Raw genomic sequence first — 18,208 nt, forward strand, 5'->3', positions numbered from 1 at the left:
ATACCTGAAGGTAGACACTCTTGGTGCACCCCTTGTGGGCTTTATGCACAGTCTAGTTGTAGTTAAGCCTTGATTGTTGTAGGTAACACTGGGAGGATTTGACCTCCAGGCCAATTGGCTGTGAGAATCAGCTGTATCTACTGTGGGAGAACTTCTGTGCTGAAGACACCCTTCTGGGGCAAGACTTGCTTCAGTGGGGCTTTGGTGTTCACTGAGTCTGCCCCCTGAGTGTGTCCCTTATGGATCTGAGGAGTTGTAATTGGATGGTCCCACTCTGACCACTGGGTTCACTGGCTCTTGGATCTAAGGAGGTGCTAATCTCACCTTTGCCTGAGGCTACCCAGCAGAAGCCAGCTGTAAAGCAATGCAAGTTGCCCTGGGTCCTTGGGGCAGCTGCAGTTTGTTAAGTAATTTTCAGATTACAAAGGGCTGGGCCTTTCATATGCAAAAGCCTCTGTGCAAGGCTTGGGTGGGGCAGGGTCCCAGGGGATCAACAGGGCGGGCCGAGCAAGCGAGCGAGCAGTTATGGCTGCTCTCAGTCCTGCCCTCAGAGGCCCTGCTTCTCAGTGTCCCGGAAATCGCTGCAAGCACCTCCGAGAGAAAGCTGCCCTCGAGTTCCGACCGATGCCAGACAGCCCCGTTTCTCCAGTATGAGTCTGGGTCCCCAGAGACTCGCCCGGAACTGGAGCTCAGAGCCTGAGACTCCCTCCTGATTTAAAAAGACAATCGTGTCCTCAGCTGCCAGCCCTCTCCACATGCACCTCTGCACCTTTGTATTTACTTCAGCACCGCACCTCCTCTGAGTGTTGGTATGCTTTTCTCTTTCCTTCTAGTTGTAGAAATTCCACTCAGCCAGCCTTCCTGTGGTTCTGGATGATGTCCGTTATGTCTTTTAGTTGTGTTTTTGAAGTGGTTGTGCGAGGCAGCAATCTCTGGTGTTTACCTATGCCGCCATCTTGGTTTCCTCCTAAAATATATTTCTTTATTGATTTCATAGAGGAAGGGAGAAGGAGAGAGAGATAGAAACATCAATGATGTGAGAGAATCATTGATCGGCTGCCTCCTGCACGCCCCCTACTGGGGATTGAGCCCACAACCCAGGCATGTGGGTTGGAATCGAACAACCTTGGCTGGAATCGAACCTGGGACCCTTCAGTCTGCAGTCTGACGCTTTATCCACTGAGCCAAGCCAGCTAGGGCAGGATTATTTTTTAAATAATCTTTAGGAACCACATTAAGCCCACATGAACCTATTTATTTGAAAGATAATAGAATATTTACTTAATATTCTTGAATTCCAAAGAGATACTGCCTGAACTGTTTAATTATCATTAGTTTGTTCCTCATTAGGTCATTTCAGAGCATCATGCTATCATGGTCAAGGTTGTTATTTTTATCCTCTGATGAATAATTTCAGCTGAACCCAAAACTGGCAATAACATAGTTATCTCTATATATAAAAGACTAAATGACCGACCGTCCGACTGGCTGATACATATGACGTGCACTGGCAATTTAAAAATAAACATTGACTCACGCATGTGTGATACATATAAAGCTCTCACTGGCACCAATCGCACGTGTGCATTTTGATCTGTCATTGTCGATTGTGAATTTGGTTGACACTTCTATTATAGAGAAAGGGCGAATTGCAATAATAAAATATTTCTTCTAATCAATTTCCTTTCAATGTGCACGAATCCGTGCACTAGGCCACTAGTATATAATAACATAGTTTGCAGATGTTACAAGAGGTACAATTTGGTTATTTGAAACCAAACTTTCCCTCAGAGATACTATGTCACTGTGATAGACTTTGATTGTTGTTTATTAATATTATATGCTAGTTACTTTATTAGCTGCTTTGCAAGTATATCATTTAGTACTTTGAACAACCACATGTAGCTGGTTTATCTATTAATTGGGATATTAACTTTGAACACTTAGCTAAATTATATTTGCCTAATGAATTCACAAATTTTTATCTGACAACTTAAGTTATATGACATTTGTCATTATGTAAGTATTGATGTTACTATCATTTTATCAGTGAGGAAAAGATACTGAGGCTTAAGGAAGTTAGGTTACTTGCTCAAGTATTAAAGCTAATGAGCAAGTCCATGTATCCAAATCCATTTTAGCTACTGTTCTATGTTGCTTCCCACTGAAGATGATAATAACTAACATTTATGGAGTTATTTGCCAGTTATCTGGAGCTATGATAAACATTTTATGTAATTTATCTCATGTAATTCTCACCACACCATGTGAGGTGTAGATGCTATTCTTATTAATCCTCATTTTCTGGCTTTAGAAATGGGGATGGAACTAGAAGCCACAGAGGATTTTGGCACAGTATCATGATCCCAAATTTTTGTTGTCTCTACTGGAGCCCCCATAGGAAATCTTATACCTCCCAGAGATGGAATTCAGCTATTTGAATTGGGAAACTGGAGCCTTCCCTTATAGGCATTTAAATAACTTATTTTCCCCTGCTGCTCCCTAACCATAGTTAATATGCATACTGGTTAATCCCATGCTGTTCTCTAGATTGAATTAGATTAGTGAACAGTAGGAGAATACTTTATTCTTGTGTCATTACCATGCAGCATAAAATTCTGTTAACTTACGCAAAAAGGTTATAGCTTTGTTGCCTAAAATTTCCAAGCTCAATTCTGTTCTTCTATATTTATATAAACTAAATTGTTAAGAAACTCTAAATACATTACATTTAATCTCATTACCTTTAGCCAAGTGTCCATCTTGATGAGTTTGATTCTGTATTGTAGAATCAGAATAGGTATTCTGTAATACCTATTTTATTAGCCATCCCTCCCAACTTTGTTATTTACAAAATTAATACATATGCCTTCTATATCATAACCCTACTCATTGATTTAAAATGCTTAGGACGAGGTGCTATTTGTAAGTAACAGTCTGTACCTTGGCCATAATGTTGTGCTGGCTGGGGGTATGGAACCCTAGGAAGAGACAGGTGGTGTGGCAGTCTCAGAGGTGTATGAAGAGGAAGGAATCAGGGGAAGTTAGACTGACTCCTGGGCATTTTTAAACAGAACCAAGATTGAAAGCACAGAATATACATGCTAAGATTCTGAGGATTAGGGAGATTAGGTTATCATTGGGAGGAAGTGAGGGAGATTCAACAAAGAAGATGCGGTCAAGGTTCTCCAGTGCTACAAGGCGGCCTTTGCATGCTGAATATCTGGAAAAACTAAAGCTGGGTGGTTCTCCAACCCAGCTTTGTTTGTATAGAACATTTAACTTTGTGGTTGAAAGATGGATGTTTTGTATAGGACAGCAGAGACTGAACTAAATAGTGTTTTTTTCTGGAGCTGAACACAACTAAGGCCTAGATGTTATCTCTAGTCTGACTGAAACTCTGTCTCTAATCAACAGACCTGAGGCTTTGTTCTTGAGATTATCTGATGCAGACCAGAATGTCATTGTCCCAAGGATTTAATGATTGAGTGAGTGAATGTGCAACGAAGAAGGCACATGGGTCTGGTTGCTGGATGAGGCCAGTTTGAATCAAAAGGAAAGAAAGAAGAAAAGGTCATATTAAAGAAATGAAGTTTCTGCGTGGTTACACATTCAGTTAGAGAATGTCAGTCTTTCAAATCAAAATGATGTGTATACATTTTATAGAAGTTGAAGGAAGTTCTGTAATACCACAGAATCCTTATCACATTATTAGGGCTGTTGAAGGACCTTATCTTTCTGGACCTTGCTAAGGAATCCAAAGAAACAGAATAAATATTTAGTGTGTGAGCCAGTGGTATATGTATTTGAGAATACATACAGTATATTCTTGGCTCAGTGCAATAACAAGGTGTTAAAGAGGAAGAAGGGGGAGAAACTTAACATAATTTCACTAAAGTTTACCAGGGGCCTTGTTTGGAGATGGAGACAAGATTTGTTTAAGGTGTTATCAGCCTCAGATTCCTCAACATCTTAGATTGGCTTTATCATTTTCTCCTAGGTGATTTACTGTTCTTTTGGTGGAACATCAAAGGGACTACACTTCAATAATTTAATAGTTGGACTTGTTCTTCTTACAAGAGGCAAAGATGAAGAGAAAGCAAAATGTAAGTACTTTTTTTTATCTCAATATGATAATATAGATGGGCACAGAATTATTTTACCTCATTTTTTATATTGATTTGAGAGAGAGAGAGAAATTGCTTTGTTGTTTCATTTACTTATGTATTCACTGGTTATTTCTTGTATGTGCCCTGACCAGGGAGCGAACCCACAAACTTGGCATATCAGGATTATGCTGTAACTGAGTGAGCTAGCCAGTTAGGGCCTTACCTCAAATTTCTGATGATAAGCAAAGGATTTAAATTGATATTTATCTGAAGAAGATAACAAGTGTCCAAAAAGCCCTTGAAAAAATGCTCAATAGCCCAGCCAGTGTGGGTCAGTGGTTGAGCACCGACTATGAACCAGGAGGTCATGGTTGCATTCCCGGTCAGGGCACATGCTCTGGTTGTGGGCTCCATCCCCAGCTTGGGGCATGCAGGAGGCAGCCAGTCAATGATTCTCTTTCATCATTGATATTGATGTTTCTATCTCTCTCTCCCTCTCCCTTCCTTTCTGAAATCAATAAAAATATATTTTCTTTAAAAAGAAAAATGCTCAACATAATTAGTTTTTAGGGAAATGTAATAAAAAATTACAATGACACAACAAGTCACACCCACGAGAATGGTTAAATTAAAAAGAAACATAGCCCTGGCCAATATTTTAGAGCATCGGCCAGAGCATTGAGGGATTGCAGGTTCAATCTCTGGCTCCAGTTGGGGCACATTTGGGAGGCAACCAATCAATATGTCTCTTTCACATCGATGTTTCTCTCTCCCGTCTCCCTTCCTCTCTTTCCACTCTCTCTAAAAATTAAAGGAAAACTATCCTCTGGTGAGGATAACAAATAAACAAACTGAAGAAACATAATAATTAGTGTTAGTGAGGATGTGGGAAAATTGCAATCCTCATACATTGCTTATAGTGTAGCCACTTGAGAAAACAATTGGGCAGTTCCTCAGACTTTTGTTAAAAATCAAGTTTTTGCCCTGGCCTGTTTGGCTCGATTGGGTGTAGTCCTACCGTTGCCGGTTGGATTCCCAGTCAGGGCACGTGCCCAGGTTGCAGGCTTGATTCCTGTTAGGGGGCATATAGGAGGCAGTCGATCAATGTTTTGCTCTCACATCGATGTGCTTTTTTCTCTCTCTCTCAAAAATCAATAAAAACAAATTTTTAAAAATCAAGTTATCATATGATCCAGCAATTCCACTTCTAGTTACATACCCAAGAAAATTGAAAATGGATAGTTGACCCTGGAACAATGCAGGAATTAGGGGCACCAACTCCTGTACAGTTGAAAATTCAGATACAATTTTTGACCCATTCAAAACTTAGCTATCCCTTGGTATCTAGGAGGGATTGGTTTCAGGACCTCCTGGGAATACCATAATTTGAAGATGCTCAAGGTGGCCTATATAAAATGGCATAGATCAAGGCATACAGTCAGTCTTCTGTATCTGTAGGCTCCCAATTGTGAATTGAAAAACAGTAGAGGTATTTATTGTGTGTGTGGGGGGGGGATCTGTGTATAAGTAGACCCCCATGGTTCAAATCTGTGTGGTTCAAGGGGCAACTGTATTCATTTTAAAAAAAGTACACAAATGTTCATAGCAGCAGTGGTTGCAGTAATTCATATTCTAATTAGCAATGTATAAGAGTTTCTGTTTTTCCCACATTATTGCTAACTCTTTGTATTGTCACACCTAAACATTTTTGCAAATTTGGTATGTTTAAAAGTATATCACATTGCTGGATGGGTTGTTTTTTTTTGTTTTTTTTTTAATCCTCACCCAAGGATATTTTTCCATTGATTTTTAGAGACTGCTACAGGGAGGGGAAAGAGACAGAGAGAGAGAAACATTGATGTGAGAGAGACACATCGATTGGTTTACTCCCACAAGTGCCCTGACCAGGGCTGGGGGATGCAGCATGCAACAGAGGTACCTGCCCTTGACTGGAATCAAACCCGGGACTCTTCATACTGTGGGCTGACACTCTATCCACTAAGCCAAACTGGTTAGGGCTCACATTTCTGTTTTAATTTGCATTGCTGGGTTGTTTTGAGGAATAAATAAATTTATGTGTTCATAAAGTGCTTGGCACTAGTAATCACTGAGTAATTGTTACCTTTCTCTTTCCTCCCTACTTCCACCAAGGGGTATATTTGATCTGTGATAAGATTAATTTATTTTTCCTTTATCCTAGACATTTTTAGTCTTTTTGCAAGTGAATCCGGAAGCTATGTTACACGGGAAGAAATGGAAAGAATGCTCCATGTTGTGGATGGTAAAGTCCCAGATACACTCAGGAAATGTTTCTCAGAGGTATATTTAAAGATTTACATTTTATCCCTACCTGTTGACTATGAGTATTAATTCTTAGTTTGCTATGATGAATAAATATTTATGTGCAGCATATTCTTAACATTTTTTTATTTAACAGTTGATGTTTTAACCATGTTTTGTGCTCAAAGATCCATGGTACTTATTTCTGCTACATATGTGAATCTGAAACCCAATTCTACTGTAAAGGCAGCTGTCTATAATGAAATACACTCCCATATTCTCACACCAACACACACATTCTCACACTGTGATCCTGCAGGAACCTGGGCATTGCTCGCATTGTAGTGCCATTGCTTTTCATCATGGACGTATAGGTAAATCACTCATTTGCCTTGATCCAGTCTTATATCTCTATGACCCATCAGGGCCTGTTTTACTATTTATTTTATTACTCAGTTGATTTGCATTATAAAATATTTTGGTTTACAAAATTTATCATTTTTTCTCTTTTCATAATTTTTTAATTTTTATTGTATAAAAGTTAAACATTACAAAATGTGTATCTTTCAGAGAAAATGCCCGTTTTTCTTTTCCGAGGTCTGCTAATATGGGAAAAGTTCCTAGAGATGGTGGAGTAAAAAAAAACCCTTTTAGAAGTTTCTGAATCTTTCCTGCAGCACTCATGCTGTATGATTTCTTATGGGTGGCCCTTTGACCCACTTTCATTTCACAGAAATGACAATCCTTCACTGCTCTTGGTTTTATTCAGGGAGTTTTTATTCAGTTTAGTTTAGTCACCTTCCTAACTATATAGACATTGATTGTCAATACTGCAGGTATATATATCTCTTTGGACTCTTTATCTTAAGATTTTTACCACTCTGACTTTGAGCTTCCTCTGTGTTGATAGCACTTGGAGATTTCCCTTTCTTGCTTTTGAGCTGGGCAGTGCAGTTTTTGGTAGTGGTTATGGTGTTATATTTTACTCAGTATTTCTATGTATTTGGTGCAGAGGATTAGCCTCTTGCATTTTTGGTTCTGACATATTGACTGGAAGTTGCTGTGATAGTCTTTTAATATTTCAAGACAAACTGGCTAGCTATGTGTTTTTCCCCCCTCCAATAACAAACATTTGCTAGTCAGAAAAAATGTAATCTAACCTTTTCAGGCTTGATTAATTGGATTTTTTTCCCCCAGAGATGTCAAATGTGTTAATACTCTGCTCATTTGGGGGAAAAATGTATATGTTTTTTATTTTAATAAGGTTTATAAAGACATTCCAGTTTTATAGATGGGAATTAAATGTGGTTATCACCCAGTTCTCTAATTTAGGCACAAAAGCAGGTATATATATTAGATGATAATTAGTGCTATAGGAAAATATAAAATAGCCCTGGCCAGTTTGGCTTGGTGATTAGAGCATCAGCCCTTGGACTAAAGAGTCAAGGGGTTTGATTCCAGGTCAAGGGCAGGTACCTCAGTTGCAGGCTCTATCTCTGGCAACCAATCAATGTGGGAGGCAACCAATCAATGTCTCTCCAACATAGATGTTTCTCTCTCTGTCTCTCCCTCCCTCCCTCTTTTCTTCCTTCCCCTTCTCCCCCTTCCTCCCTCCTTTCCTCCCTCCCTCCTCCTCTTCCTTCTTTCCTCTCCCTCCTTTCCCCTCCCTTCCTCCTCTCTTCCTTCCACTCTCTAAAAAAAAAAAAAAAAAAATCAATGGAAAAATATCCTTGAGTGAGGGAAAAAAAAAAGATTTAGGTGGTGATAGGGAGGAGGTAGCTGAGTGTCAGTATTTTGTATAGACTAGTTAGGAAAGGCTTGTTAGATAAAATGACATTTGAACAAAAAATTTAAAGGAAGTGAGAGATAAAACCAGATATCTGGGGAAAGCACTTTCCACTAAGAGAATATAGCTAAGGCCCTGAAGTGGGAGTGTACTTGACATGATTAAGGAGCAACAAAGAGGCCAATTTAGCTGGAATGTAGTGAGCAGGCTATATTGTAGGAAATGAAGTTGCAGAGGTTGGGGGAGGGGTGGGATAGTTAGGGGTACTATATATATGACCCTGTGTGAGTTCTTTGACTTCACCCTTAGTGAGATGGAAACCATTAGAGAATTTTGAGCAGACGACTACATGAGTTGTGTTTTTGTTTTTTTAAATATGATAATTTTAGCTTTTATCTGTAGGGTAGGCTGGACAGAGTCCAATTGAGGTATCTGAATGACCCAAGTAAGAGGTAATGGCCATTTAGATCATGTGTGGCAGGCAGTGAGGTGATAAGTTTTTAGATTTAGATTCTATATTTATTTTGAAGGTAGAGTTGACAGGATCTTTTCTTGTATTGATTATGGGCTGTGACAGAAAGAGAAGAGAATGACTAAGGTGTTTGGCCTGATTTAGTAAATGAGTTGCCATTAACTAAGATGGCTAAGACCACTAGAGAGGGAGGTTTGGGGCATAATTAAATTTGAGAATCATATTAGACATTTAAGTGGAGTTGTCAGCTATCCTTTTTGACATAATAAGTTGGAGTTCAAGGGAAAGGATTTATTGGCTTATAGATAGAGATTGGCAAGATGAAGAGGAATCCAAAACAGGTGTCCAATGAGTAGCCTGTGAGGAGACCCAAGAGTGAATAGTGTCCTGGAAGCCAAGTGATAAAAGTGTTTTAAGAGGAAGGAGTGTTTAAGTCAAATAAACTGAAAGGTCAAATGAGTTGACCTCTGATCACTGAGAAATGATCATTAGATTTGAAGGGTAGCTCATTGTTGTAGGTCCTGTGGAATAAAAAATCACTGGAGTTGGGTTACTAGAAGGAATGTGCTTATAAGAGGAAATTGTGATGGGGAGAGGCTTAAAATTGCATTTTTGGGAAGAGCAATGGTTATTTTAAGAAAATGATCATAAGACTTTGGTAGAAAATATCTGGGGTAGTGTTTTATGAAGGACACGAGCTTTGGAAGGGGGAAGATCAAAGAAATGACGGGTCAAGGTATTACAACATTCATATGTAAGTCTATGAAAATCATTAGATACTTAATGGGTGATAAAAACTCAACATTATAAATGGGCTAATTTTACCTGATTCAGCTATTTGATGTATTTACCTGCTGTAATTTCTGAGTAATGTATCTGATGATTGAGCTTTTCCAAGAATAAGACTCAAGCTTTTCAAATTAACATGTTTCAGTATCAGTTTTCTTAGAATAGGCTTATTTTTTAGATCTTCCATAATGTTTTGTGTGTTTTGCACTCCTAAAAAACCCCCCAAAACTAAAAAGAAGCACTATAACTAAAAGATAATGGACCTAGCACCTAGATTTAAGAGACATGGAATGGGTCTCTACTTTTTCTGTCTTGGCTTTATTAGCCTTGATAAATGATGTCTGTTATAAAGGAAATCCACATAGGAGTAGTATTGTTTTTTTTTTCTTACTGTATATATATTTTAAAATAGAAATTCATATTTTTTGTTTGTTTGGTTTTTACTTATTTAATTTTTTTGTTAATCCTAACTCAAGGATATTTTCCCATTGATTTTTTTGAGAGAGTAGAAGGGAGTGGGGGAGAGATAGAGAGAAAAACATCGATGTGAGAGAGACACATCCATTGGTTGTCTCTGGCACGCATCCCAATCAGGGCCAGGGAAACTGCAACCGAGGTATGTGCCCTTGACCAGAATCGAACCCAGGACCTCGAACCCAGGACCCTTCAGTCCACAGGCCAAGGGTCTATCCACTGAGCCAAACCGGCTAGGGCTCCACCATATTTCTTTTAGGTTATAAGTTATTTGTATCCCTTAATATCTCCTGAGTGTCATTCCTAATTGTATTTCCTGGGTGAGTTGGGTCTCCCTTTTTCTCACCGTAACATCTGGCCCTCACTCAATGTAAGTCCTGTTGTCTTCCAAAGAGATTGATTTGCATAGCCATGTGATGTTCTGTCCCAGCCTGGGTACTATTTTTCTCCAGAGATTTAACAAGGCAAAGAAGTCTTAGCAAGGAAAGAAAGCAAAGAAATAGAAATATACTTGTTTCTTTTTTGTATTCTAGTTGACTTGTGAATACTAGTACATGTTTTCATTGATGCCTTCTGGTTGAGGACTCTGGGAAAAATTTTTTTTTTAAATATATTTTATTGATTTTTTACAGAGAGAAAGAGAGAGGGATAGAGAGTTAGAAACATTGATCAGCTACCTCCTGCACACCCCCTACTGGGGATGTGCCCACAACCATGGTACATGCCCTTGACTGGAATCGAACCTGGGACCCTTCAGTCCGCAGGGCGATGCTCTATCCACTGAGCCAAACCAGCTAAGGCAGGGAAAGTTGTTTTTAATTTGCCAATGAAACTTAAAAGAGCACTTAAATTTCATACGTGTTTAATTAAAATATGCTAATTTCTCAAATATATGCTAATTTAGATTGAGGTGCTAAAGAAGAGGGATAAGTGAAAATTGGGTTTATTAAATATTAAAAGAAATGCAGTTTACTGATTTCAGGATATGCCTTAGCAAATAAAATATGACTTATTAGTAGCAATGTACTACTTTCATGAATTGATGAAATATGTTGTAATTTGCATATAGATTTCAAGCAAATGGAAGTTCTGAAATACAGTTGTTTTTGAAAACACCTTGATTTCCAAGATTACAAGATAATTTATTTAGATAATTCTTCCTTTGTAGATTAATGTCAACTAATTGCAGATTTCAAGTTGTGCATGATCCAAGTAAGATACTTTAAATTTTGACTGAACTATGCTTTTTCTTTCCTAATCATAGGGTGAAAAGGTAAACTATGAAAAGTTTAGAAATTGGCTTCTTCTAAACAAAGAAGCTTTTACCTTTTCTCGTTGGCTACTGTCTGGAGGTGTATATGTGACCCTCACTGATGATAGTGATACTCCCACTTTCTACCAAACTCTGGCTGGAGTCACACATTGTAAGTAATGACATTTCATTGTTTCCTGTTCACTTTTTAATGCAATTGCCTATAAAGAAGAAATTTATATTGTCAGTAGTTGTTTTTTTTTTCTAGAGTGTAATAAAATGAAATGCTTTGCTGAAAGGGAAAACTCTTTTTTGTCTACTTTACGAGTATATTCCAAATGTGTGGGTTTTTTCCCCACAGCAAGCAATTCTCCAGCGCTCTACAAACACCATTTGAGTGTCCTGCAATTCATTTCAATTCTGACACTATCTACCTAGGGTTAGCATAGACACCACTAGGTTTAGGGCTCAGTGCCACAAGGCTGCTCCTCTGGTTGAGGACTCTGTCCCCCACTTCAGATACCAATCACAAGTCCAGGTTGTCACCGTGCTTCTGACCAATCATCTGTAAATTAGAGGTTCCTATGAGTCCCTCCTTGGGTTTGATAATTTGCTAAAATAGCTCACAGGATTCAGGGAAATGGGTATGAATACTGATTTATTATATAATACAGGATATGTGAAAGGATACAGATGAACAGCCAGATGAAGAGATACATAGGGCAAGATCTGGAAGAGAGCTTCTGTCCCTGTGGAGCTGGGATAAACTAGACCTGCTAGCATGTGGATGTGTTCATCAGTCTTGAAACTCTCTGAACCCCATACTTTGGGGATTTTTATGGAGGCTTCATTTCTAGGTCCTTTCCCTCTCCAGATTGGGGAGTGGGACTGAAAATTACAGTTTCTAATTATGGCTTGGAATAATCAGCCATAATCTTTCTGGTAATCAGCCCCCATCCAGGAACCCACCAAGAGTCACCTTATGCAGTAAAACAAAAGGCTTCTACTACCCAAGAAATTCCAAGGAATTTAAGAGCTCAGATGCTGCTGCTTTTGTCATGTGGTCTCCATTTTTCTACAGTTTGAATTAATTTTTCATTTGCATTTCTGCATACTTCACATTTTAATTGAAGCAATTAAGATGCATTTTGCCTTACCTTAGAGCAGGGGTCCTCAAACTTTTTAAACAGGGGGCCAGTTCACTGTCCCTCAGACCGTTGGAGGGCCGGACTATAGTTTAAAAAAAAACTATGAACAAATTCCTATGCACACTGCACATATCTTATTTTGAAGTAAAAAAACAAAACGGGAACAAATACAATATTTGTATTTGCATGTGGCCCGCGGGCCGTAGTTTGAGGACCCCTGCCTTAGAGTCTTGGAAATGGCTTGGTTTCTCCTTAGAAGTTACAAATCCCTTGAGTACAATACTCATGGTCTGTTTATCTTGGAGTTTTTCTTAGTGCAGTGGACTAAATGCATGTTATTGGCCTTAACTGTGTCAAAAAATTTTCAGCCATTAAAAGTCTACATTGTAAATACTGATTTAAACATTTGATTTCCCCAGCAGTGAGCAGTAGGTATATGTTATTTTAGGATTGTAGGGTTAAACTTATACCAAAGAGAAGGACCAAGGTAATTATCATATTTGAATATGTTTTAACAACTTCATAGTATGTGAGGGCTTATATAAAGACATATCATGTTTTAGGGGGAAATTAATTATGATATTTTACAAGTTTAAGGAACTTCTAAAGGTCAAAAGTTAGTTCTAAGATCTTCCTTTCTAACCTTTTGCTTAAATAAATGATGTGAGATACAGAAAACTGATTAGTATTAAATTAAGGCACATGGAAGGTCAGCTTCCTTTAAATATAAGGGAATTATCTAATTATTTTATCTACTCCCGTAATGCACATATTGGCCATAGAAATAAGCCAATAATAGTGTGTGGTAAAAACCTGAAGAAATAATATGCTTTTAATTTTCTATTATTTATAAAATTAAATTTAATTTAAAAATTTAAAGTTCAGATTACTGGCATCATAGTTGATTTTTGTCATATTCTTGTTTCTTATAAGAGAGCTACCTCAAAATTAAAAAAACTAATCAATGCCCTAGCCAGTTTGGCTCAGTGGATAGAGCATTGTCCTGAGGACTGAAGGGTCCCAGGTTCGATTCCAGTCAAGGGCACATGCCCGGTTGCAGGCTCGATCCTCTGTAGGGAGCATGCAGGAAGCAGCCAATCAATGATACTCTCTCATCATTAATGTTTCTATCTCTCTCTCCCTCATCCTTCCTCTCTGAAATCAATAAAAATAAATTTTAAAAAATTAAGCAACTATAAGGCCGCTATGATATATTAGTAGTTACCAGCCTTTATTGAGCATTAGAATTATTTGGGAAGGGTGTTTATTAAAAGTGGAAGTTACTGATTCTAACATCAAAGATACTTACTCAGTGTGCCCTAGGACTCTACTTTCCTAGATTTCCAGGGTAATCTGATGTTCATGGACCCTGGATTACATTTTGAGAAATACTGATATGATGTTGAGTTCTTCAGACTTTGGGTGAACACTCTGGCCCTGCCACTTATTATTTATGTAACTCTGGGAAATTTATTTAATCTCTTTGAACTTTTTTCCTTCTCTGAAGAACAGGGCTAATGATACAACTTACCTCATAGGTGTGTTATAAGGAGTGTAGATGAGGAAAATTTTTTTCCTTATCCATATTGGGTTCATTGGCTGGGTCTTTTAAATTAGACTGAAAAAAGACAGATATGAAGAAAATGAAAGTTTATTAACATCCTGCATGGGAGCATTCGTTGATGTATAACTCCAAGGAGTGGTTAGAATTTGAGCTTATATATCATTCTAGCAAAAAAATACATACAATAATTTTGTAGAGAAGTGAGGAGAAAAAGAGAAAAGGGCTTTGAACTTCTATGGATGGCAAAATGTGGGAAGGCTAAAATATGGAGAAACTAATGGCAGATAGGATTGTTAATGAAGTTTGTTATACAGATTCCTTCCTCTGGTGATAAGGATCTAGGGTTGTCTCTGATGAGTAATTTCTGTTCTTCCTGGTAGAGGGGCAGGGAAGATACCTTTACAAATTAGGCAGATAGGGGAGGACAGAGAGCTTTTCTTGTATTTGCTTCTCAATTGCCCTCAACTCAAAATAATCCTTATGCCAAATAATCCTTTATGCCAAAGTGCCATATTTGGGGTGGCATATTGTGCTATCCTTTATGAGTACATGAAATGATACTTTTGGCTTTTACAGGACTCAGCTCTATGCCTGGTATAGAATAGGTGCTTTACAATGAATATGCATCCTCTTGTATTATTGAAAACATACCTGGCTTGTGAATATCAGTGAGTTTCACCCACTGTTTCCAGAGACTAATTGTTTTGGGAGCAGGCAATTTTCTAACAAAGGGCTATAGACCAGTGCAAAAATGAACTCCTCCACATCTGTGGAAAGTTTTTCTTGCTAGTTGGTTTTTTTTTATAATTTATAAAAATAAGGAACCAGAATAAACAAGTTCAGCAGAAACTCAATTTGCTACTAGCTTCAGCAAATGGCTACTGTCTTAGTGAGCCTTACTATTAGAGCATTTTCACAAAATCAGAATTACTGTTAAACATCTAATAGAAATTCTGACATGGGCAGGTTTACATTCTGATGACTGATTTATCATTTATAAATTCTCAGTTTCTGTCTAAGCAATTCACTACTGGCATCTTTGTAGGCTCTTCGACTCAAAGCATATATGCTACTTTATACTTTTCAAATAATATGTCAGGAAAGTGGAAACTTGTGATAAAAATAGAGACTGTTATTAACTAATTTATAAGTAGACAGAAAATATTTATTTTACAGAATCAATAACTATTTAAATTTGTGTAATGAGCCAAGTTATCCAGGAAACATAAAGGAATTACAATATTTCACTTGTAAGTAATATTTATATTAGAATGCAGATGCCTTTAATTACTTTTTCACATACAATTATAAAGTGAAATTTAAAGTCACAGTAAGTTGAACATACTGCCATATTTAATCAAATTTTATTCTCTTTTATGTAAATCACAAATGAAACTGAGGAGCTGTTTGTATTCAATACAGTTAGAATAATTAACTGATTTGACTTACACAAGATTTTAGATTTTGTCATGGCAAGTACATTTTCAGAACTGCAAATTTCAAACTATTGTTACCTTACCTCTTATTTAAATTTAAGATATTGAATTAGAACTTTAGCCCAAAGTTCTAGTTTTTATGCTTGAATAGATCTTAACCAAATGTTTATCAAGATGGTTATATTTATCTCTCATAGTTTGCTATTTAAATACCTAAGATTAGTTTTATAAGAAATTTTTTTGGTCAAGTATAAACAATGTTCTTAATGACAAGTTAATTTTTAAAGCCATTTATAGTGAAGAGAGACATAGACAATGTTTGCAATAATGCTGAACATATTTTTTAAAAATATTTTTAAATTGATTTCAGAGAGCAAGATAGAGGGAGAAAGATAGAAACATCAATGATTAGAGAGAATCATTGATTGGCTGCCTCCTGCCCACCCATTACTGGGGATCGAGCCTGCAACCCTGTCATATGCCCTGACCAGGAATCAAACTGTGATCTTCTATTTCATAGGTTGATGCTCTACCACTGAGCCACACCTGCCAGGCAATGCTGAACATCTTGGTGATGATGTTCAGAGTCATGAGAACATATAGATAGAGCGTAAATGTGTTCTGTATAACTAAATGTTTGAAATAGGTTGGAACAGCTGTTAATTCATTCTCTTTTTTTCATATCTGAGAGAATAGTCTAAGACTAAACCCTGGTCTTTTGGCCTTTTCTTGAAATACCCTTTCCCCATCTGTTTTTTCACAGTTATTTAGCTCCACATAGTGTTAGAGTTTGGAGACACAGACTATAAACTCAAAATGTAATTCATTTTACATACTTAGATCAGTGTATCTATCCTCTACTACTGAACATGCATAGTCCTAGCCAAAAACAATCTGGCAGCTCTCTTCTTGAGTTTGAAGGCTCATCCTTTAGATGCTAACCTTTGAAATGCCTACATTCTGTCTAACTGCCTTCTAGTTCTAGGTTGAAATGTCTGTCATCTTTAACATTCTTTTTTTGTCACTTCTTGAAAAGTAAAGTTCTTTTTTGTTTTTTGTCTTCTATCTTGGGTCCATGATACAGGTCCTTGTATAAGTTATTCCTGTGTTTGAATTATAAGAGAACACAACAGTTTTTTTGTTTGTGTTTCTGTCCTGTTATTACCTGTCTTGCCTACAGACTTTTTGTAAATACTCTTTTGCCTCTGCAAGATCTCCAGGGCCTAGCTGCTCACATGCTCCCTGAAAACCCTGTATCTGTTGCCTCATTGTACTTTCCACATTAGATTAAAATGACCAATTTTTACTTTTATTAGAATCTAAACATAGTTGTTTGTTCACAGTCATATCTATAGTTTTTGTCAGACACATAATATTAATATGCTTTTATTACATATTTGCAGAATATTAAATGATTTTTTATTATAGTTCCTGTACTTCTCCTCCCTCCTTTCCCTCCCACTTCCCGTCACCCCTACCACCCCCCTCCCCAATACTTTGCTCTGTGGAAGGTTCAAATTTACCACATGCAGATTGGGTACTTTCTAGAGGAGGCACTATACTCTGTGTACATTATTTCATTTAATCCTTGTGCCATCTCTGTGTACATTATCTCATTTAATCCTTCATTTCATCTCCATTCTGAAAAGAGGCAACCAAGACTATGAGAAGTTAAAGAAATTTTCTCAAGATCAAATAGGTGTCAAAGTTGGAATGTTTGAATCCCAGAGTGCATGCTTATTTCCATTTTAGGGCCTGAAGACAGTTGATTGACACAGTCATTTTATTCTTTAATCTTTTATGAGTAGCTTGTAATTGCAGATAAAAGGATTTGGTCATGTGGCAGTTGTGGTGGTTGTGAGCCATCTTCTTCAGACTGCAGAGAATCTTGCAGATTCATTTTTCTAGTTTCTTTTTCCCTTGGGATACTCACAAATGATTATTTTTTATTTCTCTTCAATAATTAATTTCATTTGATCCAGGCAAGATCATTGAACGATTGTCCTTTACGTACAGTGAAATAAATAATAAAATAACTATGATTTTTAAGAACTATGTTTTAATAACTGAGAGTAATTTTCCTTAATGTTGATCATATTTTTCATAGAATTTAGAAAGAGGTTTTTTTAAAATTAAATCTTTATTGTTCTTATTATTACATTTGTTCCTCTTTTTCCCCCTATAACTCCCCTCCATCCAGTTCCCACCCCACCCTCCACCCTCACTCCCCACCCACTGTCCTCATCCACAGGTGTACGATTTTTGTCCAGTCTCTTCCCGCATCCCCCACACCCCTTTCCCCCCAAGAATAGTCAGTCCATCCCCTTTCTATGTCCCTGATTCTATTATAATCACCAGTTCATTCTGTTCATCAGATTATTTATTCACTTGATTTTTAGATTCACTTGTTGATAGATGTGTATTTGTTGTTCATAATTTGTATCTTTACCTTTTTCTTCTTCTTCCTCTTCTTAAAGGATACCTTTCAGCATTTCATATAATACTGGTTTGGTGGTGATGAACTCCTTTAGCTTTTTCTTATCTGTGAAGCTCTTTATCTGACCTTCACTTCTGAATGATAGCTTTGCTGGATAAAGTAATCTTGGTTGTAGGTTCTTGGTATTCATCACTTTGAATATTCTTGCCACTCCCTTCTGGCCTGCAAAGTTTCTGTTGAGAAATCAGCTGACATTCGTATGGGTACTCCCTTGTAGGTAACTGACTATTTTTCTCCTGCTGCTTTTAAGATTCTCTCTTTGTCTTTTGCTCTTGGCATTTTAATTATGATGTGTCTTGGTGTGGTCCTCTTTGGATTCCTTTTGTTTGGGGTTCTCTGCGCTTCCTGGACTTGTAAGTCTATTTCTTTCACCAGGTAGGGGAAGTTTTCTGTCATTAGTT

The 18,208-nt window shown here is 37.4% G+C and overlaps 1 protein-coding gene across 5 annotated transcripts in view; it reads left to right on the plus strand.

The window, feature by feature from the left end:
• Positions 1 to 18,208, plus strand: part of USP32 (ubiquitin specific peptidase 32) — a 122,759-nt gene that overhangs the window by 39,226 nt on the left and 65,325 nt on the right. For all 5 annotated transcript variants that reach the window (XM_023756831.1, XM_023756829.1, XM_006092236.3 and 2 more), the window contains 3 exons: positions 4,001 to 4,106; positions 6,310 to 6,428; positions 11,175 to 11,334. In XM_023756831.1, the coding sequence (XP_023612599.1) occupies positions 4,001 to 4,106; positions 6,310 to 6,428; positions 11,175 to 11,334 (385 nt within the window). The remainder of the gene's footprint in view (positions 1 to 4,000; positions 4,107 to 6,309; positions 6,429 to 11,174; positions 11,335 to 18,208) is intronic.

The sequence above is a fragment of the Myotis lucifugus genome, unplaced genomic scaffold, assembly GCF_000147115.1.
Source record: "Myotis lucifugus unplaced genomic scaffold, Myoluc2.0 scaffold_99, whole genome shotgun sequence".
Taxonomy (NCBI): domain Eukaryota; kingdom Metazoa; phylum Chordata; class Mammalia; order Chiroptera; family Vespertilionidae; genus Myotis; species Myotis lucifugus.